The sequence below is a fragment of the Suncus etruscus genome, chromosome 15, assembly GCF_024139225.1.
Source record: "Suncus etruscus isolate mSunEtr1 chromosome 15, mSunEtr1.pri.cur, whole genome shotgun sequence".
Lineage (NCBI taxonomy): Eukaryota > Metazoa > Chordata > Mammalia > Eulipotyphla > Soricidae > Suncus > Suncus etruscus.
This window is the reverse complement of record NC_064862.1, coordinates 69342205-69369009: the sequence shown is the minus strand read 5'-3', so window position 1 is coordinate 69369009 and position 26805 is coordinate 69342205. Positions and strand designations below refer to the sequence as shown.

Below are 26805 nucleotides of genomic sequence, written 5' to 3'. Positions count from 1 at the left end.
TGGGAAGCTGCAGCCTGCTTTTCATGTGCCACCAATGTGGTTCCTGCCAGCTGTCACTTGAATCCAGGAAGTTGATCATCTGGGGGATCAGAGGAGAAAGTTGAGGGTAGCTCTGGGCACATCCAACCTCTCTGGGGGAGGGCGAGAAAATTCTCTTCCAGCTTAAGTACTTCTCAGAGGACATCAGTTATATATTATCCTTTTTTTTTTTTCCCCTTCCATAGACAAAGAAGTGCAACTTTTTGCCTCAGAAGTGATGGGATTTCATCCCAAAGCAAAGCAGCCTCTGGCGGGTTCTCTAGAATTAAATGCAGTTGCTCAGGGTTGTCATTACCTAAGGGAAAGCTGAGAAAGTGCTAAGTGAATCATGAAGATGCATCAACATACCTGCTGGTGTTGAAATTGTACTGTATGGAGTGTGGGTTTCGTGGCATTTGAAATGCAAACGCTGGCAAAGGACAACTTCCACCTGCTCTGTCAGTGCAGTTTCCATTTTCTTTCTTTCTTTCTTTCTTTTCTTTTTTCTTTCTCTCCTTTCTTTCTTTTCTTTCTCTTCTTTCTTTCTTCTTTCTTTCTTTTTTCGTTTTCTCTCTTCTTTCTTTCTTTTTTCTTTCTCTCTCTTCTTTCTTTCTTTCTTTCTTCTTTCTTTCTTTTTTTGTACATTGACTTTAAAATATTTAGCACACTGAGAACTATTAACAAAATATTCCTATTCTCTGGGCAGCCCCCAACCCTCCTTGCTCTGAGCTGTCCCTGGCCCGTATTTCGCCCCCAAGTTCAGTTGCGTGGTTTCCATATGGGGATTCATTTCACAGGAAGGTTTCAGGTAGATTCCCCTCCTCTGCCTGAATGTGCCGGGAGGAGGAGCAGAGTGAGGATGGGAAGGATGGAGCCCTGGCCCACGCCACCTCAGCTACTTTCAGTTTCCATTTGATACTGAAATCACAGAAGAGCTGTCAGATGGCAGCTGTGCATTTGGTAGAAACGAGAATTCCAGATTTTATGCTAATTCAGTTTCAGGTTCCTTTGAACCTGCAGTTTCATGAGGCTGTGCTTAAAACTGCAATCTGTTTTAGATAAAAGAAGGGATTACTAAAGACTTTTTAGTTTTGCAAACATTCGTAGCCTCTAAAAGGAAAGGGAGAGCTCAGATTTATTCTTTCATTAATATTGTCATGTTAAGTTTTCTTCTACTTTATCAAAGAGAAAACTTTGAGGAGGGGAGGTTCAGAAAAGATTTATTTTTCCACCTAGATTTTGGTTGCTGCTGTCTTTTTTTTTTTTTTTTTTTCTTTCCAGCAATGCACACTTCAGGATCTAGGCTATTTCTGTGTAAAGGCAGGAAAGCCAGGCCTCTGAGAGTCACCTCATTCTGGCTCTGTTCACCTTTCTTTTTCTGAGCAGGAGCTTGACCTACACGATGATTTCAGTTGCCGACTGCTTTGTAACAGACTACAAATTGAATCACTTCTAACACAACAGTTAGTTACTTGCTTACAACTGTTGCCTTTTGGGCAAAGTGATGCTGAGACAGCGCCTCTCTCCACAATGCACGCTGGCTGTTCACTGGGTGGAAGAGCTATGATTGCGTGGTCTATTCTCATGCCACTGGCTGTGGGCTAGGAACTCAGCTAGACCTTTGGCCCTGCAGCACAGTGCTCTTGGATCCGCTTGGGCTTCTCTGAAACATGGTGGCGGGGTGCCAAGAGGGAAGCAGAAGAGGTGGAGGCCTTCTTAACACCTACTCTCTGCTGTGCCAGAACATTGCTTCTGCTGCTGTGTGGTAGTAGTGGAAATGGTCACAATCCAATTCCGAATCTAAGGAAAAGAAGATGAGGTATCCCCGCTTGTGGGAGAATGCCAGAGACACACAATATTACCAGGCACCCTATTTCAAGAGGAGCACTATAAAGAACCAATGTAAGGAGGGAAAAAGAACATTTTTAACGATCAGTCAATGTTTAAGAAAACCTCTGTGCGTTTTGTTGCCTTCTGACAGTTACTGCTGCTGCGAAATACTCAATGGGGGAGGACTGGGGGACTGCAGTTTGGTTTATTGGGGGATGTGATTCTCTTCTGTTTTGAATTAATAGAGATAAAGTTTTTATGCATGCAGGTATTGATTTATCACTTATGAGTCTGGTATGAGACCCTGGGACAGAGTCAGAAGGAATGACATTGGCCAGACTGTGGCAGATCGAGAGGGGACAAAGCTCACTTGTGAGTTCTTTGCTCATCAAAGTGTCCAGTTCCCACCAAGGAAATGCGTGACTCAGAAGTGTTGTTTCCCAAAGTGGGTGATGGCACTTCTGGCTATTCCATGAAAAGACTAGAACAGTCTTGTAATATCCTCAGGTGCATTTGGGGGTGATTTCTCTTTATCCAGAGGAAGAAGATAGATTTGGATAGGGACAGAAGGGTGGGAGGTGCTGGATGTTTTATGTTCTTAGTTTTGTTTTGTTTCTCTGAAAAGTGGCAGTGGGTCAAAGAAATAGGTTTCTTGGATAAGTTTCCTTAGTAAGATAAACTCACTTGGGAGCACAAGAAACAGCTGCTGGTCAGGCTGATTTGCTACCAAGAACTCTGAATAGTCTCTGTCATACCTGAGAGGAATTAGCAAGGCTGTATAGGTGTGCAGACTTGCTCTTGTCCTTTCAGAGCATTATCTAAACAGGACAACTGGCATGCTAGAATAGTTGATTTTATCTGTGAAGTTGCAGTGATGGAGACTATAGAATTGCATACTCCAGTCTATTAGTATAGGAGGGTCAGGGGGAGGAAAACTCAGCCCACAGGAGAAGGAGGAACATTCAGAAACAGTAGTCACAGGAATGATCTCAAGAGAGCTAAAGTAAGGCAATTCTTTGATGTTCTAGCTGCCCTCCTTGTATCTCCGCAACCTTTGACTCAACAGGACTTGAGAAACAAAAAAAATTGACCTCTTCTTGCTCAACAGAGTTTTCTGACAGTAAATCTTCAGCCCATCAAGATGCTTCATGATGAAGTTAAAATACAAGCATGAAGGTATTGCTGAGTTGATTGAGACCATGAGTATGAATGGAGGAATAGAATTTCCAGTACCCTGAAGATTTGTAATTTCTCAGAAAGAATAGCAAACCTTTTGGGGAAAGATTGTAGGGAACCATTTCTCATGGTTTTCAGATTATCCTTGGGAGCAGAAGTCTCACATAACCAGGTAGTACTCCTGTAGTTTAAAGATAACGGTGCCATCACTCTTTGAACTTTGTTTGAAGCCTCTCTAGATTTTAGACATCAGAACTCAGTTAGCTTTGATCTGAAATAGGCATATTTCAACATTGAAAATCCACAGGGCTTCCAAGTTGGAGTAGAGCAGGTGGAGAGTGGTAGGAGGTGGCTTCATAAAGAAGTGCTGGATACTGTGCTAGAACCTCCCTCTGACTTTCCCAAAGGGCAGGCTGACCCTGTGTGTCACTGGCCTCATCTTACATATGGAGAATACCCATCTATATATGGCTCTGGTTAATTTCCAGGCTGATGATAGAATCACTGTGAGCACTTTTAGGAACAGTTGTTGCCATGGCAGGTCTTTGACCCCCTGATGGGCACTGACTTTAGGATCAGTAAAGGGCATCAGGGAATGTGATTTAGGTTTAATGCTCTTTTCTACTCTGGACCTCAATAGTTTGCTGCTTGATTTGTTCCTCTTCTTGACACTAAAATTAGAACCACTGAAGTATCCAGCTGAGGAACATCTAGGGTAGATTAGGGACTATTCTTTATGCTGGACAGTTGAAAATTAAGGGGAACTCTCTAAATCACACCACCCTCATAGACACCGGGAAAGGCCAATTCCCACCCTGCCTCAACAGAACCTCACATACAAGCCCACTGGTATATCTGTTGAAACACAGACAGTTGCGCCCCTACCGGTGACTTCAGGGACTGCCCTTTTCTTTTTCTTTTTCTTCTTTTTTTTTTAGGCGAAGAAAACGAGCTTCTTCCAAAAGCTGCTTTGATAGACACTGGGTTTAAACACATGCTCATCCAGTTTCCGACCTACTATACTAGTCACCAAGCCTACATCCATGTTTTTTTTAAATTCAATAAGCCTGAAAATCAAAATCACGGGAACCAAAGAAATGGTTCCATGGGTTGGAGTGGAGTGCAAGCTTAGTAAATGGGAGACCAGGGTTGATCCCTCCAAAGCATATTGTCCCAAGAATCAACTAGGAGCAAACCTCAAGCGTAATGCCAGGGATGGCCTCAAACCCAAAATACACCCCCCTGCAAGTTAATAAGTGAAAAATCCTGGATAACAGAGATCAAGACAGTTCAAGGAAATTACTTTAACAGAGGCCTATTGTTTTTTCACCATAGACATGTTCTCCACAGTTGCAAAGTGTGTTCTACATTGGCCATCATTTTAGCTTCTGTAAACACTTTATGTGCATTTTTGTTGTTGTTTAATGAACTTTCCTCCTCCTCCTCTACCCACATTTCTATGTGGGAATCCCAAGAGACACCCATAATATTGAAGATTAAAGCAGATAACTAAGGCAGGATGGGCATTTGTCCTTGTCCAGTGTGGCTTTGCTCCTATATGAAGGGCTCATGGTCCCAAGTTGTGGATTGTCATCCATAGGACCTCATGGTGGGGTTGAAGGGAGCGAAGCCTAGCAGGTGCAAACCCCAACACCCTTTCCAGTGTCTGAGATGAAGCAAGAATGGTGATGTGAAGCCCAAACTACATTTCTGTTTCTTTTTCACAATGCTTCCTTTTTGTGCGGGACTGTCAGAGTCTTAATATTAATATTTTAATATAGATTTGGCAGTTAAGCAAGAGATATTTTATAGTTTTTACACTGATCCCGTCCCCTTGTAGTTTATAGTACCCTGCAAAGTTTCAAAGTAGAATTCTTTTCCTTGACTTCTGCACTTGGAAAATATTTATTCCCTGCTGCGTCTCAATAGCACGCACTATAAACTAACCCAGTCCAGTTTATTTACTTCCCTCTTGTTGCGAACCCATGATCAATGGTAGCAACACAGGCAGAGAATAGTAGAGGCTTTTGCTTTTCAACAGGAAGAGCATGAGCTACTGCAGTTTCCCCTCCCCTCCACCCGTCAGCACAGAAGCTTCCATTTCGAATCCTTCAGTTGGCAGGGGAGGGACTGAGTTGACCAGCCGTACATCACCGGAGGAAGAACTCATGGGCTTAAGCATAAGATGAATCAGCCTCAGCAACAGAAAGGCCCTGGGCTGGAGAGCATGGGAGGCAAGTGTGAAGGATTAGTAGAGGCAAGAAGCAGGCCTCCCCAGCAAACAGCTCCAGGCTGTTTCCAACTGTGCCAACCTTCTGGCTGAGGTCCACCCTGTGGTCCCCATTGCTTACAATGGTCAGGATGGGACTGGCAGGGCAATTTTGCCCTGAAAATCTCTAGGGCCTCCAGCAATTGTTTTCTGTCCATTTTCCTCCCCTTCATCCACTACCCCAACATGCACCTAGTACCCCAAACTTACGAGCAGCCATAAGAATCTCTACCATTTCTCCGTGTTTTTCCTGTACATCTATCACTAGTCTTGGATCTTAAGCATGGAAAATTCCACATGTAAATAACAGTGTTCATGAGAAACTCTAGGTTGAAAAAAGGACCGAGGATAAAGGCACATCCCCCTCACATGTTTGTTCCTTACTTCCAGGAATCCCAGGTTTATGCCTTGATAGTGGCATAAATAAAATCACCATGGAATCTTCCTGGCTCTGTCATATTAACCATCAAATTGGAGGGCTGGAGGGATAGTACAGCAGGTAGAGTGTTTGCCTTGCAATAACTGACCTGGGTTCAATCACCAGTATCCCATATGTCCCCTGAACATAAGAGCCAGGAGTAACCACTAGCACTGCTGGTATGGCAAAACAAAACAAAACAAAACACACCTTCCCCAAAATATATTTTTTAAATTGAGGATCAAAGACATAGTACAGGGAATAAGGCACTTATCTTGCACATGGCTGACCTCTTTTGATCTCTAGGATCCCCTGTGATCTGCTACTTGCTAGGGGTAACCCATAAGAACAATGCCAGGTATAGCTCTTAAGCACCACTGGGTGTGGCCTTAAAAATTAAGGAATAAGGGGCCAGAGCAATAGCACAGTGGGTAGGGCAGTCGATCCAGGTTTGATCCCTAGTATCCCATATGGTCCCCTGAGCACTGCCAGTAGTAACTCCTAAACACTGCTGGGTATGGTCCCAAAATAAAACAAACAAAAATTTAAGTAATTAGAATAAAATAATGTTGAGGTTGTGGCTTTTTCACACAGAGGAAAGGAACAAAAACATGCTTCCACACTAGTAAGAACCTGCTCTGTAGTCATAGATGGAGTGGAGGCCTGTTTGAACTGGAAATTACAATTTTACATGCCTAAATGACATAATTGGCATGTGTGCTATTTTACATTTTAAGAGATTGAAGTCTTCCCTGGGAGGAGCTGAACTCTCACAACATTTTGCTTGATGTAAAATTGAACTTTTAACCTGACAGGTCCTGGGTTGCTCTCAAGTTGCCAGTTTCTTTCTGTGACCCACGTTGCCTGAGTGTCCAGGTTCTGGCCTCATCCACAGTGTCTGTGAGCCACAGAGCAGAAGAGGGCAGATGGTACCTAGCATTGTCACCACTTCTGGGAATTGATGTCATTTTTGTCCTCCTGTGTGGTCATTTCCCCAACCACTCTGTGGTCGGTGTGGAGACAATCTGGTAGAATGGAAAGCCCTGAATTTATACTCACAAGTTCCCTTCCATTGATCTATACAGCCATCAGAATGGAAGTGTCATTTTGTTTTCTGTGGGAGGCCACTCCTGGGGGTGCTTGAGAGTGGTCCCAGAGTTCTCAGGGAGCCATGCAGTTTTGGGATCCAACTTAGGGCCCACAAGCACACCAGGAGTGCCAGTCATTTTGAGTCATCTATCCAGTCTAAAAAGCATCATCTGAATTTTTTTTTAATGCAGGGGTGGCTGGCAGTGGTTGGGGGATACAGCATATTTAATGTTGGGAGGTCACTCCTAGTGGCAATTAGGGGACCATTTAGTATGCCAGGGAGGGAACTTGAGGCTCCTGTGTGCAAAGCACATATGCCCTCCCCAATTTCTTTCCCAAGAGCATCCTGTTTCATAACAGCCAACACACATCCCATTTGCCAAGTGCCAGGTGCTATTCCTGAGGTGTCGGAACTGCTGTCAACTCATTTTACAGATGGGGAAACTGATGCACAGTAGGAAGAGAGTTTCCCAAATTCTCCTGGCTTAGAAATGAGAAAGCCATGAAGCTAGCCTCTGTCCAAAGAACAGACAGAAACTTGGATTTTCACAACTTTAACTTTAAAATCGGAAAGACCAAACCTTGTGGAGGCCAGGCAAGTGACAGTCTTCTTACATCTAACTGACTGTGGTTCTCATCTGCTCATTTTCATTCTGGGATTTTCAAATTATGTAAATTAAAGGTGTTTAAGGAATCTCTTGTGAAGACTATTTCTTTAAACCCTTCACCAAGATCCACCTGGACAGGTTCTGTTAGACAGTGTGATCACCATGAAATTAGTGAATTTTTCTATATGATAGAAGACTAGAATTTGTGAGAAATATCATACCAAAATAGTTTATTTCAATCTAGTTTATAAGTTTATTTCAATCTAGTAATTTGTGATACAAATGGAACATTTAAAGCTCTATACCCTTGCCATTTTAGATTTTGAATGACTTCCATTCATTTTAAAATCTACTTTAGCTTTAAATGGGTTTTGAGGTTTCCAGAAGACAACCCCATATTTTAGCTTTATATCCCTTGCCATGCCAGAAATCAAACTCAGGCTTTCTGAAAACATGCATTGATATATATTGCCAGGTAGCTATATTTCCAGGCTCCTTTCTAGATTCCTAACTAGCTAATCATAACCTTAGCCAAGATGTTTGTGTGTTTAAAGCGTGTTTGTGTCTGAAGTAATTGATCTTTCAGTGGAAAGTCTGTTGAGTCCATCTTGTTCACTTCTCCTTGGGGCCCTGGCTCTGTCAGACTAATGCCCTTTGATCCAGCCCAGAGGCTGCAGCTAAGGTTGAGAACCCATTAGTTCTTGGGGAGTGAAACCTTCTGGATGTCCCAAACCCGAGGGCTGCCCATGATTTGGCTTTGTAATTCTCAGATTAAAATTCCAATAAAGGAGCAGCTAGGTTTCTCAAGGGGGACAGAATATCACACACACACACACACACGAATATTCTGGATTGTATAAAAGACCTTAGAACAGAATCCAGTGACCCTCCCCCTCTGTGAAATATCCCAATTTGTTTCTTTTCTTTCTTTTTTCTTCCTTCTGGGGTTGCTCAGTACCGCTCTACTTCCAGTTCTGACATGGTTTTTTTGTTTTTTTTTTGTTTTTTTTCAGAAAGAAAGGGCACTAGAACAACTGGGGTGGGGGCTGGAGAATGAAAACTGACTCACTCCCAAGTCTGGTGAGACACTGAGAAGGCAGCAGAGCAGCCGTGACAGAGCGAGGTGCAGGCCAGGTGCAGAAGAACAATATAGATACCATGTTCCTTGGATTCTCTGGAGGCTTGGCTGTTGGCATCGGTATTGGTTCCTTTTATTCTGGTTGCAAGTAATCAAGATACAGGGACATGTGCCATCCCAGGCTTTCACTGAAGGCTAATCCCTGATCAGCAGAGCTAACAGTCTGATGTAAGCACTGTGGAGGTCTCTGTGGCTGGTGGCTGTTGTCCTTCATTTGCTGAGTTATCTACACTGTTGTGCGTCTCAGTTTACCCTGTACAAACCCTGGAAGAAGTGTCATAACATTGACTTTATTAGAACAACTGGAAAGCCACCCTGTTTAGATTGCTCCAAAAGAAACATCCATGTAATGTCTTTGCATGAAACTCTAATGTTTGCCTCTGAGTTGCTGTGAGTAGAATGTTTCCTGGCTTGTGAGTCTCAGCTGGCTTTTATGCCATCCTGTAAGCAACCAGAAAAATTGAACTCAAAGCTTACTCCCTCCTAGGCACCTTTGCTTCTGATTTCCCTGAAGTTCCCAGCAGAAAAATTACTCTCCAGCCCCTGTCTTTAAAAATACGTTTAGCCAGATCTCATCATATGGAGTTAAGAGTGGAAAGGGGAGAGAGGGATAGGGAGAGGGAGAGGGAGAGGGAGAGAGAGGGGGAGAGAGAGAGAGAGAGAGAGAGAGAGAGAGAGAGAGAGAGAGAGAGAGAGAGAGAGAGAGAGAGAGAGAGAGCGAGCCTCATATTTCCAAAATGAATTGCATTTGGAGGTTAAAGGGGAAAAAGGCTGCTGGGAAGGAAGAGCCCCCTTTTTCCCTTGAGAAGTTTTCCAGGAGTGCTAGGACTTCAAATAGTGATGGATGATCAGCTTCTAAGAGGTGAGGAATAGACACTCTTGTTTTCAACCTATCTCCATGGTATTTGCATATGGTATCCTCACAGCCCTGTTCCTGTCCTCTCTTCCCAGCTGTTCTCTGATTGGCCAAGACCTGGAAGGGAATGTGAAAACTGTTAACATCCACCCAGGGCCACCAGAATGAGCCTGGAGTCCCCTCCTGTGCAAACTAGACCTTGCCAGGCCTTCCTTTCCTTCTTGCATTGGAGAAATCGCATCCACTTCTGCGGAGCACTAAGGCTCCGAAGCCAAGCTTTACATGTAGGGGTAAAAAACAAAAAACAACAACAAAAACTCAGAGGTTTAAAAAGGTTTTCTCACCTCCGTGTGTGTGGCCTTGTACAACTTGATTGCGCCTGCACTTGGAATTATGAATAAAAGGAGGCCAGAAATCTGTAGAGGAGGTGCGCTTGGCTGGACAGAAGGGCCACCATATGCTGCCCAGGAGTTGCTGGGGAACTAGACAACAAGGGCCAAGTCCGAGTGCGTGGTGTTCAGCTTCGGGCACCCCACCCCAGCGCGCTGGGCCCCCTGTACCCGAGAGAGACCCCGCGGAGAAGTGGGCAACAGGCCTGCTCCTGCAGCCTGGAGGTGCCACACGTGGGATGTCCTCAAGTCCTAAGACCTTGCGTCTTTGTTCATAGAACCTTTTATGTTCTAACACGGGATGCGACTTCATCTCCAACCAGATGTCTCTTTTGGGGTGTGCATGCCAGGCGCTTTAGCTTCGCTGCTGCCACTCGGAGCCCGCAAAACCGCCCAGGGCCCGCCCTTTGCGACGTGACTGGCCTGGCCATGTTCTCCCCCAGGCCCAGCAGCGGGGCCTAGTGGCCGTTCTGGGCCCAGGCATCTATGGGAAGCGGCTCGCCGGGCGCTGTAGTTCCCGCCACGGGGACGGCGGCCGTGCCGTGGGGACCTCGGACCCGCGTGGCGGGGAGCAGCGGCAGCTGTCGGACGTCAGCCCCGCGGGGCCGAGCGGGCGGCGGGGCGCTCGGAGGGCGGCGCGAGGGGCGGGCCAGGGGCGGGGCAGCGGCGACAGCGGCGGCGGCGGCTCGGGCTCTAGCTGGACTCGGGCTTGGTTGGGTCGGGCCGGGCCGGGCCGGGCTGAGCGCCGAGCGGGTGCTGTTGGGCGAGCTGTTAGGCGAGCGTCTGCAGGCGGCACGCTCCCCGCCCTCCCTCGGGGAGCCCTGTCTGGAGCGAGGGGGCCCCCCGCGCCGCCGCTCCCTCCTGCCCCCCGCCCCGCCGCGCCGCGCCGGCCGCCCATGGAGTTCACTTGAGCCGCGCGCCAGCGGAGAGGCAGAGCGGGCCGGAGCCCGGCTAGCTCCGGGCAGCCCCAGGACGCCCGCTCCGGCTAGGAGGCGCCGGCGATCCCGTGCCAAAGCCCGCCCGCCCGCCCGCTCGGGAGGCCCGAGCCAAAGCCCGGACGGTCCCCGGGGCGTCTCCATCCCGCACCCCGGCGGCAGCGGCAGCGGCAGCGGCGGCGGCGGCGGCGGCGGCAGCAGAGGCGGGACCCGGCCCGCGGCGCTGCTGGAGAGGCGGGCCCCGCAGTCTGGGAGCCCGCGGCAGCCGCCGGGGAGAAGCAGCCGCCGCCGCCACCGCCGCCGCCGTGCGCCCTCCTCCTCCTCCTCCTCCTCCTCCTCCTCCTCCTCCTCCTCCTCCTCCTCCTCCTCCTCCTCCTCCTCCTCCCCTACACCTCCTCCTCCTCCTCCTTCCTCTCCCTCCTCCCTCCCTCCGCACATGGTCTCCTTTGTCCTGTCGCCGCCGCCGCCGCCTCGCTCTTAGCTCCGCGCACGGCGGCCGCGGCTCGGCCGGCCGCTCGCTCGTCTCCGCCAAGCCCGCCCGGGACTCCCGCTCGTGCCACAGTCCCCGCCTGTGCCCGCCGGCCCCGCGCGCCGCCAGGAGCGGCCCGGAGACCGCGGGCGAGCGCGGGTTGGTGGTGGGGGGGACCCGTCGGCGGGCGCGCGCTTCCCGCCGCCGCCACCGCCTGCCCGCCCGCCGGGCTCGGCCGTGCCGATCGTGTGCGGTGCGCGGTGCGGTGCGGGATCCGTCTTGCAGCGCCCGCCCGGCGCCGAAGCTTGTGCTCGCCGCCTCCCTGGACTGACTGGCGCCCGGGCACCGAGGACTCGCTCGCTCGCTCGCTCTCCGCTCCTACTGGGGCGTTTTCTCTCCGTGTTGCGCTGCGATTTCCCCGCTCTGGATCCGAACCATGAACTTGGGGCTGACAGCACCGCTTAACCCTTGCCGATCAGGTAATGCAGCCCCGGGGGGCGCGGCTCGCTCGCCTGCCCGCCCGCCCGTCCGCTCGCAGCCCGCGGCGGGGAAGGAGGGAGGCGGCCGGGTCGGGGGGTCTTTTGTTAACGGCGGCCGGGCCCGCGGACGAGGTGACGGGGACGGACGGAGCTGCTCGCGCCTGGTGCGCCCCAGCTTTCCCCCCCACTGTGGGTCCCCCTCCTCCGGCTGCCCTCCTGGCTCCCCTCCGCCGGGCCGGGTCGCCCGCCTTTGTACTTTCCCCTCTCGGCCGGCCGGCCGGGCGGGTCCGGGGAGCCGCGGCCGGTGGTGGGCGGGCGGCAGGAGCTGCGCGGTGCTGCCGGGGTGCCTTTCGGGGTGCCTCCCCGTCCTGCGGGGTTCCTGCCCGGCGCGGGCCGGAGCCAGGGCGCTTTGCCGGGGGCTCCCGTGGCAATTGGGCGGCCCGTGCCGAGGTGGCGATCCGGGCCCCCAGCAAGCGGTGCGGAGGAAGCGAAAGGAGCTCGTGGCGGCCGTGGAGAAGGGGAAAGAACTCGCGCTTAAGTTTCGAGGGGGGTTTTCTTTCCCGTCCAAAGCCCCATTTTTGGGGTGCGAGTGCGGTGATCGGCGGCGGGGCCTGCGGCCGAAGGGAATCAGGGCCCACGTCGGACCCGCGCGGCCGCGTCGCGCCTCGCTCTGCTCGCCAGGCTGCCTTTTTTCTTCTGCTCGGTCCCTCTCTCTCGTCTTTCCTCCCGCGATCTGCTCGACTTCTTTAACTTTTCCTTAAGCATCACGACAGCATCTAATAATTCGTAAAATTAGGAATGCAGATTTGCAACCTCTCTCCCCACCTCACCCTTTAAATAAACGCATGCAAAAGAGAGCCCCCCGGGAAGGGTAAATTTTATGGTAGCCTCTTGCTTTGCATCCTCCAACGTCGATGGAGGTGGGGGTGAATGTGTGTGAAATGAAACAGCGACCTCCACTCCCCAGGTTTCGTAGGTTTTCGGCTGTGCATGGGGAGCTGCTCTCTCTCTCTCTCTCTCTCTCTCTCTCTCTCTCTCTCTCTCTCTCTCTCTCTCTCTCTCTCTCTCTCTCTCTCCTCTCTCTCTCTCTGCTGTGCATGGGGAGCTGCTCTCTCTCTCTCTCTCTCTCTCCCTCTCCCTCTTTCTCTCTCCCCCTCTCTCCCCCTCTCTCTTCCTCTCTCTCTCTCTCTCTCTCTCTCTCTCTCTCTCTCTCTCTCTCTCTCTCTCTCTCTTTCTTTCTCTCTCTCTGCACACTCGCGGCTCACCAGGTTTCCATTAGGCGTTGCTGGTTTAAAAAAAAAAAGCAGCCAGGAGAATTGCAGACTTTTCTCAAAGCACTGAAATAGAAAACATCCCAACGTTTCAAACCCAAGGAGTCAAGTATTTTTGAACAGATGCCTTAAAAGCAAAAGTAGAATATGGAAAAGTTCGTGAAGGGCGAGGATTTTTCGGTAGTTCTCACGGGAGACTTTGGAGAAGCTCTTTTCTGACTTTTGGGGTTGGTCTAGGATAGAAAAAGGGAACTGGAATCCTTAGATTCCTCGTTGCGTTCTATTTCGTCGGGTATTTTTCTATGGAGGCCTTTTTAAAGACACCCTTTGCCCCTGGCAGCATGAAAGAAAGCATCATCTATTTCAGGCTTTGTGATACAGAGCAAGAAGAATCAGAGACTGACAAAGCTTGCTTTTAGAAGGCATCTTGGAGGGCCTTCTAAATGTCCTACAGACTTTTCCCGATTCCCTTTCTGGTTGGCACCCTCAAAGTTTGTTTGGGATGTGCTTGCACCCATAAATGTGGCAACCGCCTGGGCACCTGCAAACTCTCTCTGCATAGACCGAAGCACAAATGAAAACAGAATCAAAAGCATTTCTTTTCCTTTCCCATGCATTATGGATTTGGGTTTTGTCATTTACTTATGCGGGCTTTTATTTTACCCTATTTCTTTGGGCCTTTTAGACGACAAATAGGTAATGCCCCGATTTGTGGGGGTTCTTTCAGTTTGGTAAAAATGACTTTAAGAGACTTTTTTCCCCCCCTTTAACAAATTGTCAACTGGAGCTAATATTCTTGAGCGTGAATTTACTACGACCATTGCAAATTGAACTGAGGTTTTCACTCATGAAAAATAGTGAAATACTCCCGTCTCTGAGATTTTAGTTAAGAAATCCATTCCACAATAACTCACTTGATGTGCTGGAAGAATTTACACTGTTCCTATAAGCTTGTTAGAGCTCTATGTTCTTGGTCTGCTTAACATCATTTCCCCTCCATGCAACTTTTTTTGGGGGGTTGGTTTTTTTTTTTTAATAAAAATGTGCTATAAAAATCTAGTTAGTTGCATTTAAGATACCAGGCAGGCCCTCAGCATAGTCTTTTATTTGTGTAAAATAAAAGGAAAAATCTTTGATTTATTTGAACCTGTTTATGTGTAAGTATACACAGTTTGACACTTGTTTGGCACTTATGGACGTTATTTGGCTAATCTGATAATCTTGTAAACCCCCCATTCAGTAGGAAGATTAAAATGGAAATAAAAGGGAGAATAGTCATAAAAATTCCTTGTCTTTCTGTTATACCAATTGCCTTGAGAACTGGAATGTGTCCACAGATAGCAGTTGATCATTACATATTTTGTATATCACATGCCAGGCTATCTTCTTTGTCCCTAGAAACCAGCCCCAGAGTTAGAATAGACTGTATTCAGAATCCCCACTCTTATATTTTGTTCTTCTGTATTCATCTCATTATTATATGCTTTGCATTATCAAGACATTGCACCTCTGTCTAACAAAAGATAAGTGATTTCTTTTTAAAGGTGTGTGTAGCAAAAACAGTTTACATACAGCTTGATAACTTGAACTGCAGCTAAAATCTTCAAGTCATGCTGTGGGCAGGGGGGGCTGTCCCTCAATTTTTCATTTGATTTTACAAGCTCAGAAATACTCTTCAATGCTAGAGCATTATGCATCTTTCCCCTCAACATGACTTCAAGTTTATTTTCCAGAAGATTCAATTTAAATTGTCTTTGCCCTCGCTGTTTAAACAGCCTTATGTCATTTTTCTCAAGCCGAGGTGTAATAATGAGCAGACATGATCCCTAGAAAAAGGACAGGAAGTCATGTTTGTGCAAGGATGGGTTGACTCGTGCCGGCTGGCCAGTCGGCCTAGTTCCCTTAGACAGATCTAGGGGTAGCAGACGAGCCTTGAAATATTAATTTCAGGAATTGCTAGTGAACACTTTTTCGTGAGGAAAAGCTTAGTGTTAAATAATAGGCATTTCTGATTTGTGAAAAGGAAATAGGAACATTGGTAGTATGTTTGCAAAATAGCAGGAAAAAAGAGGTACCATTTCCAGAAGAATGATCTGTCAGGAAAATTGCAAAATCATTATGTGGATGAGCTGAACGGCTTTGTATATTATTTTGTGGAAATATGTTTTGCAAAGATAATATGTCTAATAAGGACACATTTTTAAAATCAGATTTTCCTTCCAGCAAATAGCTGCACTGCAGTTCTCCCGCCTGCAGTCAGTTAGCACCACCTTCTGGAGGTCAGGGGAACTGCTTTCCGGCTGGTGTTTCTGGGCTCTAGTATATTGATTTCAGATAATAGTAATAATGATGGTGATGACAGCATGAATGGCAGTAACACTTTTTCCCCTTTTTTGTTTTTTAGGCCTCAGATGCCAGCTCTGAGAAACTCTTCAATACTGTTATTGTAAACAAAGGTAAGGCTCCTGAATTCTGAGCACAGGGCTTGCTTTTATATTCCTGTCACTGGAAGAAAAAAAAAAAAAAACCAAACCCAAAAAAGGCCTTTCTCTTGTTGTTCTGGACCTACTGTTTAGATTCTGTGTGTTTGTGTTGAGACAATATCTTTACATTCTTAGGGATGAAAACCAATTTATTTTACAAAAATACATGGAAATTTGGAGAATGGAATTGATCAACAAATCAATGTTTATCTGTGTGGCTTTACTTTAACGTAGGAGAAGAAATGCAAGCAGTTCTCAAAATGTGATGACTTTATTGTTACTGGTCAGCTGTCAGTAGTTGGAAAAAACGATAAATAGTGGATATTTTTCCCCCCTGCAGTCTATGAATAACGAGCTCCGGTGTTTTTGTAATCGTGGTATTATGATAATCGTAAACAAGCTACGGGCTTTCTGTAAAGTTAATAAATGAGCTAGAGGGCAGAATTTAAATATGTGCTCTCCATTAATTTCTTTCTAAGTGCAATTACAGATTAAGAGAGGCAATGATACAGCAGAACATGAAGGGAAAAACTCTCTAATACCTATGTTTCTGGGCAGTTTTGTTTGTAACCGTTTTATTGCAAATAGTGACATTGATAGGGGTTTCTAATTAGTGACTTCACAAGCTTATCATTTGAAAAAAAAATTGATTGTGTAAAACTGTTTGATGCCTCCCTCTATCCAATTGCACCAGTCATGATAATTCCTAAATAACAAGACTGTTTTCTGTGCTGATCTCATGCTAGCTTGAGAGATACTGAGTAACACTTGAACAGAACAGAGCCTTCTTAAAAGGAAATCCAAAACCATACCCCATTCTGTCCTTGCCTGCTGGCTAGAATTTTTGCTAGCTGGTGTAGTAAGAACACATTTTCAAGTGTAGTTATTTTGAGCTCCCAGGTTCTTTGGGAATTTGATCCGATGACAGTTTTAAATCATCCCTTCTGTTTAGCGCTCCCTTGAGGTGTAGGTGCTTATGTGATTGCTGGTGCCCCCAGAATTGTTGTCATATTGAATTTCATCTTTTTTATTGCATAACCGAATACTTCCAGTTTTATATTTCATCATTTATTTTGATGGAACGAAAGTTTATATAAATTCACTCTCCATTATGCTAAAAGCCCACTGAAAGAGATCTGTGCATTTCATCGCAGACAGCGCTCTTGTATGAAGCTCAGTGACTGTTGGGGTGAGGCAAGAGAAGACTGGCTTGAGGGGAATTTCTGGATGAGACAAGGAATTCGGACAATCACCCAAGGGAAAGGCCACTGAAGGAAGGTTTTGCCTGACAGAAGTGTGACTGTCTTTGGTTTGCTTTGGGACAAGGATTCTTCATTCTGTGGATGTGCCCCTCAGATCTCCATTCCTATTGGCCTGGGGACCTGTGTCCAGGCCTCACTGGGTCAGAAGGCGCTTCACTGATCAGATGAAGACAGTAAGGGACCCCCGTTTCCCCAATTCCCAGCATTGCCTGACCCACCTCCCCATCTTCCCTTCCCAATCAGACATTTCCCACATGCTTATTTTTGTTTACTCACACTGTGTGATTTGTGGCATCTATTTGTTGTGAATAGTCCCTCCCCCCACTGGGTGCCTTTCTTCAGTGCTGCTTTTCTGGGGTGATTTAGTTGCCTTGAAAGGATTAAGCGTTTCTTTGTGTATACGAAAAATCAACATAGGCTTTTGGAAGCTTTGCTTGGGAAACCATACACCAAATAAGCATTTTAGTTGATGGCAGATTATTCTTTTGCCCCTTATTTCCATCAAAATGGCCCTTTCTTTTCTCCCTGAGCTCCCCCTTAATGCCTTATGCTAATTCCTGCTGGTAACATGAATGACAAGAGTCAGAATCTATGCAAAATCCAGGTGCTTCCAAATAGGATGGCCTGGTTCCTACTCTCCTCGGCCTCTTCCCTCCGGAGAAAGAGATTGGGGTGGATGGAGGCACTTGGGGACAGTTTTGTTAAGGGGATTTGTATTCAGACTGCTAAAATATCAGGAAAACAACTTCAAAAAGAGCTTCTTTGTGTAGTGATCATGTCAATACTGCTTCAAGATCTAGAGCTTCTATCTGTGGTTTTGGGGGTGTTGTTACTTGCTTCCTAGCTAGAAGGTTGACAAGGCCTTCAAGGAACTGTCCGCCTTCATTCTTGCACACGTCAAGTTCAAGTTCTCCTGAAAAGTAGCCCGCCTGCCTTGCAGCTCAGAGCTCTCCCTTCTTAGCCAAAAGCAATAAAAAAGCACTGTGAGAAAGGACAGATTTACACCAGGTAGCAAAAGCCACTGGGAAAAATCTTCAAAGCTTGGCTTCTTGAGTGGTGAAACTGGAGTGTAAGTAGTTTACATGTGTATCTTCCTCCCTCCACCCCCCAGATGTTTGAAGCTGCAGGTCACCTCTCCTCGCAGGAGTCCCACAGTGTTCTGGCCTTCCCTGAGTGTGGCTTTTAAGCTGCTGGTGAGATTATGCGGCTGAGCCCGGCAGTGGGCAGATTTGGTCCATGAAATTTCACTGTGGGAGGGCAGTGCTAATCTCACCAGCTGATTATAGCAGGGCGGGGGTCGGGGGCAGCTCTGATGTTGGGCTGTGTGCCATCTGGGGATCCTGCAGGGCAAAAGCAGCAGGGACCATGGTTCAAGCCCTTATCTGCTTGTTTCTGAGCTTGAATTTGTCCTTAGCTGCTTTAGGTCTGGGTATTCAATCATGGGAAAGATGTGACCTTGGGCTTCTCGGTTGGGGTGTGAAACATTGAGATCCATAATAGGAGGGACTGATTTGGAGTAGATAAGGCCTTTATCTATCACTTTTGCCTTTTTGGTTTTTCTGATTTTATTTCTCGAGGCTTGATAGCTTATCTGATTTAATCTAGAACTCCTGCTACTTTTATGTTTAGGTGTTAGGAATTGTTGTTGCCTCCTTCTGAGCGCCTTTATTTCCCATTTTAAACACAAATCAGGCACTAGCCTTGTGCTTGCAAGCACACAGGACATGCCCGTGAGCGCAGAGCATGTCCAAAGAGGGTGGGAACATGAGCCCGCAAATGACAAGGCTTATGTTTTAGAAGTGAAAAATTATTTAACTTTAATCAAGGCCATGGTTGCCTTCCTTAATCTCGATGTGTTTAAGTGTTTACTGGAGAGTCATGTGAATTTTATGAATCCTTCTGTCTTTGTAACTCAACCATCTGCCAAAGGAAAAAAATTAATTTTCCCAATCTCTCTCTCTCTCTCTCTCTCTCTCTCTCTCTCTCTCTCTCACACACACACACACACACACACACACACATATTTTTCTTTTTTTTTGTTTTTTTGGACCACACCCATTTGACGCTCAGGGGTTACTCCTGGCTAAGTGCTCAGAAATGCCCGGTAGAGATAGCAATGGAGGTGGAGTAAACACTCCTTGCATGCAGAAGGTTGGTGGTTCGAATCCCGGCATTCCATATGGTCCCCCGAGCCTGCCAGGAGACATTTCTGAGCATAGTGCCAGGAGTAACCCCTGAGCGCTGCCGGGTGTGGCCCAAACACCAAAAAAAAAAAAAAAAAAAACAAACAAAAAGAAAATGCCCCCTGGCTTGGGGGGAACATATGGGACGCCAGGGGATCGAAACCGCGGTCCTTTCTTGGCTAGCGCTTGCAAGGCAGGACACCTTACCTCTAGCACCACTTCTCCAGCCCGAAGAGACTAACTTCTTGTCCCTCTTTGGTTGGTTGACTGCTGTGGGAGCAGAGGGATTTGTTCTCCTACATCTGGAGGACTTATTCTTATCTGTTTCTTTTTGCTTTTGCATTTTGGTCTTTGGGCCACCTCCAGTGGTCTTACTTCTTACAGAGAGATCTTACAGAGGGATCACTCCTGACAGGATTTTGACGTCATAAGGAATGGCTGGGATTCAAGTTAGGTCAGCAGAGTGCCAGGCTATTTCCCTCTTTCTTGCCCCCAGGCAAGCCAGGATATAGTTCCTTCATCCCTCTAGTGAGCAGCTGAAAGGCAGAAAGTGAAGACTTGTGTGCATAACCTTCCAATCACAGTAGCTTGTCTCCTTTAAACTCTGCAGTGCTCCAAAGTTTAGCTAGCTGAGGAGGAAGGAAAAGATGAAAGGAAGAGACCTCTGAGGCCCTGCAGAACCTGCTTGTCACCTACTGGCCCTGAGGGAGTAGTTCTGGGCTGGAGAAGGAATGGCCTTGATCCACCGTCTTGCCTTGGCCCTGATTTCAAGGATTCTTGCTATAGCCAAGGCAAGCTGCAACCAAGAGATGGCCAAGGGGCATTTTTACCCTTGGCTTTTTCCCAAGGCAAGCTGCAGCCAAGCGGTGCCACAAGGGACATTTTCACTCTTTGCTTTTCCATCACTTCTCTTACCTTCCTTCACCTTTGTCTCATACTATAGTTTAGAGCCCCTTTTGGATCCTCCAAACCGAAGGCACCAATTGGAACTCTAGCCAGGCCCTACTGGGTATGGGGGATGCATCCAATTTCTTCTTGAGGCTCACCCTGAGCACTTCAGTGTGACACAGGAATTTCGAGTCTTTACTTCCAAGGGACTTTTAGGCAACTTTGACAGTGCTCGTAGCAGTAGTGTTGAAAGATTGAGAATAATTGAGGTGAAGATGGGAAGTAAGTAATCAGGAAGTGATGCAAAGTGTGGTCAGGGTCGGGGTTGGGCACCCACACACTCACTTTTAGGTTTAGAGATAAAGGGGAGATTCTGCGACTTTGTGACAGAATAGGTAAGAGCTATAATAGATAAGGCCGATACTGACTTTTAAGAAAAGTCCCTTTTGGGGACTGATGGAGTATACAGCAGGTAAGGCTCTTGCTTGCCTTGCACAACCAACCTGGGTTCAATCTCTGGTACTCCTATGACTTTTCGACCTGGCCAAGATTAATCCCTCAGCGCAGTGCTCAGAAATAAGCTCTGAGCACTACTAGGTCTGGTCCCCTCCAAAAAACAAAAAACAAAAACAAAGAACAGGGGAAGAATATTTTTCCCTATCTTTAAAAGAAAGAGTACTGAATATGCTTTGGTTCTCTCAGGCAGTGCTCAGGGGGCCTCAGACCACTCCCAGAGATGCTGAGTCAGCCAGGTCATTAGTTCAGTGCTAGGGCTCAGGAGTGTGATGCCAGTTAGGCTCAAGGTGTCAGGGCCCACTCTGGCAGTGTCCAGGATCTCCTGGGGACCACACCTGTGATTCTTTGGAAGCCTTGTGGTGCAGGTGATTGAACCTGGGGTGGACCTGTGGCAAATCCTTACTCCTTGTACTTTGCTTGGGAATCTATCATGGCAGTACCCCAGGCACACTCTGTGTGTGCAGAGGACCTACTTGCTGTACTACCTCTCTGACCCATATTGTGACTTTTTGCTGGCTCACACCCAGCAGTGATCAGGGCTTACTTATAGTTCTGCTCCCAAGGATCACTCCTGATGGTGCTCGAAGATCACGCCTGGTGGTGCTTGGGAGATCATATGGGATACTGGGGATGGAGCCTGGGTCAGCTGCTTATAAGTCAAGTGCCTTCCCTGCTGCACTATAGTTCAGGCCCCTCCAGAGCTTAGTGTTGGCTCTGCTCAGGGATCACTCTTGGCGACACTCAGGGGATGATAGAGGTTCTGGAGATTGAAGATAAGTCAGAGTTCTGCAAGGTAACTCACTTTGCTATGGCTCTGGCTATCATACCATGTGATTTGAAGACAGAATTGTGGAATTGTATTCTGTCTCTTTTTTGAGTGGGCATAGAGTTAAAATTTCTTCATAAAGAACATATGGAGACCACTTTTACAATTCTGGGCTTTTAAAAAAGAGATATCACATAAAGTATGTTCCCATGTGCAGGAATAGGAAACTGAGCCAACTGTATCTTTGTAAAGGTCTTAAATCCCAGAGAAGAGAAAGTTGGAGCACTTGCTCTTTGTTTTCTCTCTTGGAACATTTTTGGTGCAGTTTTGGGAGGAGGTAGAAGTATGTAGAACCACCTGTGGGCCACTGAAGCCTTATGAAGGTGGATGAGAGACTAAGGCTTTGACTGCTCTATATTCCCTCCCCTGCCCTACAGCGCAGGTAGCATCAACCAGCTGTTTTTGTTTTGGAAATGGACCTTCCTATAGCAGTCTGGACACTTCCCAACAAAATTTGTAAATGGAATTGCTCCCTGTGAATCCTCAGAGATGCCTCCTTTTACTGAGGGGCTGGGCATTGTTTCCCTCCACCTGTCTTGGTCAGGGATATATGTGTGTGTGTGAGTCCAATACTGGGTTCTTGCAGACCTTTTCCCCTGAGGTCTTGGGAAATGGGGTGGACCTTGCCCTGAGTATTCCAGTTGATCCTGAAGATGACTTTGGTCCAGTTCCAACAGTGGTACCAGTTGACGGAGTGAGTAGAAGGCAGGCTAGAGCCTCAGTGCTGGGGTGGTAAACTTCCATGCTGGAGCAGATTCAAGGAGCAGGTCCCTTTCTTGTTGGACCAAACATCCTTTTGCTGCTTTGCAAACTCACCAGGAGGGGGTGCCCTCCCTGGACTTTAGTCCTCTCCATAGGGCACCCTTCTCAGGAGCAAGCCAACAAAACAGCAGGGCTCTCAAGCCCTGGATTAGTGTCTTGTTCACCAACAAGGCCCTGTTTGGTTGTCTCAGAAAGCAGCACATGCTCATATTAGGAAGCTGGAATAAAAACATCTCATCTGTTCTGGAGAGTCTTTAATGTGCAGTTCAATGACCCAGGGCCTCCTCACTGCTAACACTTTCTCTGGTGGGGCTGGCCTCAGGCAGGGACTTTCCTGCCCTGAGGATGCCTGGGGCTGGCCCACAGCCTCTGGATTATTTCTAGTTTCTGACACCAGCAGAAAAATGTTGTTTTCTCTGAAAATGTATGTTTATTTAACTAGGTCTCTTTTTGCTTTGCAATCTGGATTCCATTCAGTCAGTTACCACTCCAATTAACTAACAATTATTTAACATTAACAGTAATTACAGACGCCAGTTAAGCGCCTACAGATGTCAACTGTTAGCTTTGTACCTAATCACTCAATGAAATGGAGAAAGTTCAACAAACATCAATTAGCCAAGCAATTAGTATGAGTTAGGAAAGAGCATGTTATCATGTGTGAGCTGATTCAATTTATTTTATTTTGGCAGTAAAACACACACAGGCAAGCAGCAATAAGTTTCTCAGATAAGATAAAACTCTATTGTTTTGTAGCTTACACAAGAATTGTTTCTTTTCCTGTGCATAAGTCAAATACACTCATGCCTGGGATTTATTTAACAAAATTTGTCTCAATTACTCTGAAAGCCCAGCAACGCACAGTCTGAGGGAGCGTTTTGCTGAAATCTGATGCGAGTGACTCTATTGGATGAGATGTCGGAAACTTCAGTGGAGAAATGATTGATTGCCACTCAGGTCATCTCCTCACTGTTCAGTTTTGCCAATTTATTCCGGAACCCATGGTGGAGCCAATGTAGCCGTGACTTAATTCTGTGCCCAAACGTTCTAGCTGTCTGGTTTAGTGCAGGACAGTCACCAACGTGTTTTATCTCCTTGTAAAAGTGGAAACTTTGCTCCATGGAAGATGTGTTTGGTAGGTTCAGAGACTCCCACCCCCAGCTCTGCAAACTTCCAGCCATTCACCGAGCTGCCTGATCTGACTCAGGGAGTGTATTCTTAGGCCTAGTTAGGTAGGTGACCCACATATGGGTGTATGGAGGTTTACTTCTCTCCAGGTGGAAAGCTGGCTGTAAATGGCAGTTCCTCTGGGTCCCGTCTTAGAGGGCATTTCAAGCCAACTCAATAAACTGGTAGTGGGAGGAGGGTACAGAGCAGCTGGCAGGCCACCTGGGTGGTTTGTGGAGAACTTTCAGTCAGAGCAGAAAAGTTTTGGCAGTAAAACACACACAATCCCTCCCTTAGTGTCTGCTGAACCAGAGAGCTGAGAGGTGTGTGTTCTTTGGGGGTAGAGTGTGGGATTGTTCCATGTCTTGGGGCTTTTCTATTGCAAACTTTTTCTGGGTATCCAGCAGTGCAACACATAACGGCCTGTCATAGCTGGTGGTCCAGAAAAGCTGCTGTTGCCTCTCTTTATCAAGTAACAGGGTCTGGTCTATCCATCTGCTGCAGAAGCTTTTGAAGGCAGAGTGTAGCCTTAGGGTTCCCATTTTTGCTCCTCTCTTTATGGGAGAAAAATATGGAGAGAAAGAAAAACAAAGACTGCCTCCGAAAATTCCCACTGCCACTGGGATGGGGAGTTTCCCACCTTCTCAGGTCCAAATGAGTCTTCACCACCTCTCCCAGAATTCTGTGGTCCCCAGAGGCGGAGAGGGCCTTTCCATTATTGCTGAAGGGTCTCCCCTAAGGCTTGCTAGCACTTGCTCTCTCTGAGTCGATGCAGCCTGAGTCACCAAGGTCCCTGCACTGCAGTTGGGCCCCAACATCAGGCCTCTGGGGTTACCTCTCCTGTGGCCACATTTCTCATGTTTCTGCTCTCTGGGCTGCACTTGTCCCTGTGCAGGGCTGATCTTTTCTTTAGAAGTAACTTAGGGTTTTCCAGCCAGGCATTCCCTGTGGGACTGATGTCAGCCGTGATCCTGGCATACAGCGGCCTCTTCTCAGCAGGAGGTTCCGTGGCAAGCATCTCTGACCCTCAGAAACCTTGTCTCGTAGAGGAGGAGGTTGAGAGCATCATCGCTTTCTCTGAGAGTCCTTTTGAAGAGGGAAATGTCTCAAGTGTGCCTGTTAATAGACTGATGTGGGAGGCGGTTATATTTGGTTGCCTTTAAAAGCCACTTGGAAAACATTTTCCCCTCTTATCTATCACCTTTCACATCTCTCAGCAGAGTAACACTAAAACCTAATTTTAGCCAAGATGACATCATTTTCTCATTATCCGTCTGTAGCCAGGAAGGTTTCTCCATAGGAAAACTCTTTGCTGCAAGCCCAGCCATGCCACCTCTTGTCTTGATTGGCTTTTCTGAGTATGAACTGTCTGCTGGTCTCTTCCAGGACTCATCTGCTAAGTCACTGGGGTCCATGAAAGACCAATTTGCTCAGATCTGTCAGCTCTGAAGCAAGCTGCCTCCTTGTCTGTCCTTCAGGACCAGAAATGGGCACCATGTTGTCACCCTCCCATTCAGTGGCCAACAGTTTACATGTTGGCTGTGTTATAGGCCCAAGACCCAGAGGAAAACAAGACCAGCATGAGACATGTCACAGGAGATAAAGAGTTTAAACATTTAAAATTGGAAAGAGGGTTTGCTTTCTTTTGATTTCGTGGTGCTGGAGATCCAACTCGGGTTACCTGAATGCAAGGCAGTACTTTGCTGCTGAGCCACATCCTTCCCAAACTAAAAGATTTTTTTCTGAAGAGGTTATGAGAAAGAAGCCACTTGCTGATGACATTAAAGTGGCTTGGAGGAAGAACTGATCTGAGCCCTGAAAAGTCAGCAGAGTTCAGAACGCAGCATTGGCATCCCCCTTGCAGGAAGAAAGGCTCCTGTGGGCACCAACGTGCCATCTTCTGGTTTTTGCTAACAGATACTCTTCACTGCCCTCCTTTGCAGTTTTGTTAAATTAGTTGCTTAAGCTGTGGCTGAGGTTTGGTGGGCAGTGTAGAGTCCTGTGACCTGTTCAACACTGGGGTCTCTTCATGATTCCTCAGTTAGGGTTTTTCTTTGTCATTTTTACAATATGTTCAGCAGACTGAGGGTTTAATTCCAGCTTGGTGCTTGAGAGGGAGCACCTGGCGAGGTTTTTGGTGGGGTTGGGGAGGTGCCATTGAAAGGATTGAACTTTGGCCTCATCATGTGTGGTGCAGGCTCTGTCCACACTTATATCTTCTAACTGTTTCCAAATTGGAAGAGGTAGATGCACAGCTCTTAGTCATAGAAGATCTGGGCTAGGTCTGGCTGGGCTCCTTGTCACCATGTATAGTGACATCCACTTGGTATTCTTGTTGGTCATGTGAGAACGTTGAATATACTCTAAGGTTTCATTGTCCATAGTTTGCTTTGGAGTGTTCTAGATTCTTTCTGGATCCTGTGCCAGGGGTCATATCTTTTCCTGAGAGTTGAGAGTGTGGTAGCACATGCTGGGACTCAAGGCTGTGCATGTCAGCAGCAACTGTCTTCTGCTTTTGCCCTGCAGAAGATATAGTCTCCTTAGGTAGAAAAGACCTTATCCATGAGGGATCAGGGCTGATGGAGCTGCCTCTTTTAATTGTTTGCTATTTGGCTTTAACTTACAGAGTAGGAGTAACTGTTGAATCCTATACTAAGTCCCTCCCCACCTGAAGAGTTCCTTTTGCTTCTCCTTTACTTTTCCATAAACTTTTCTACATTCTAAAATAAAAAGTAACAGTGTTGATTCTTCTTTAGCAGGTGTTTTCTGCACAGTAAAGGTATAGGAAGCTACACTGATCAAAGGGTTTGGGTGCTGGTTCCTTTGCATTTCCCTTGACATCTCCAGAGGAACATCTGGCTATTTCCTCCATGGCTGCTAGTTAGACACAGGTGCCTGGAACAAATCCTGCCTTAGAGTATCTAGGGAGAGGTGAACTATAGGCTACTTGTTCTTTTTTGTGGAGAGACTCGTTTTACCTAATAGACTTGACATGAGACTTGAACAATCCATTCTAGATCATTGGAGGAAGTCACCCCCTCATCTTTGTCTATAGCTGCCAGAGAACTTAGAAGTCTTTTTGGAAGGTTACCTAGGCCTTCCTAATCAAAGCACTCTTGCTTCCGACTTTTGAGGATAATTTTGACGGCATTCTCTCAATACCAGATTTGCTGTTTGCTGCATTTTTAGCTTTATTCCCCTCCTTATGCCTGTTAAAGGAAAAAAAGCATGGTTTGGAGTTAGGAAAAAGGGCAGTGTTTCCCCAGAGGAATACATTTCCTCCCAAAGTAGTGGAGTCTTATACTATGAATGCATTTAAGAAGGAACTAGGTACATTTTGTTTCTCAACCAATTGCGGCTTGTTCAGGGGAATTTGGTCTGTTGGGACTGTCTCTCTCTCCCTTGCTGAGATGGGTCATGGATGAAGGAAGCACATCAGGGGATCCTCAACACCTAGATACTGAGTCCTGGATTAGATGTCGGGCCACTGCTGTGTGCTACAGCCAAAGTTTGGGGGACCAGAAACAAAATTCTGTGTATATGCATTTACAACTGGCTATAGGGGCCACATTGCCTGGTCAGTGGTCTCTTCTGAGATATCAGGTTCCCACTTTGAGGCCTCTTTCCTGGGGAAGAGAAACTGCTGAATTAACAGGCAACCTCTGCTTTACATCTTATGGGAAGCTGATATTTGCCCCCACTGGCCCATCACCCCTTTGGCCAGGGCCTTATGCCTCAGAGCAGCCTTCTGAGCAAGATCAGAGCTCCTAGCC

At 47.0% G+C, this 26805-nt stretch overlaps 1 protein-coding gene across 1 annotated transcript in view; it reads left to right on the top strand.

Moving 5' to 3' along the window:
• Positions 1 to 26805, top strand: part of LOC126029918 (autism susceptibility gene 2 protein-like) — a 173738-nt gene that overhangs the window by 80986 nt on the left and 65947 nt on the right. Inside the window, exon 3 of the mRNA XM_049788156.1 lies at positions 15350 to 15401. Within this exon, the coding sequence (XP_049644113.1) occupies positions 15350 to 15401 (52 nt within the window). The remainder of the gene's footprint in view (positions 1 to 15349; positions 15402 to 26805) is intronic.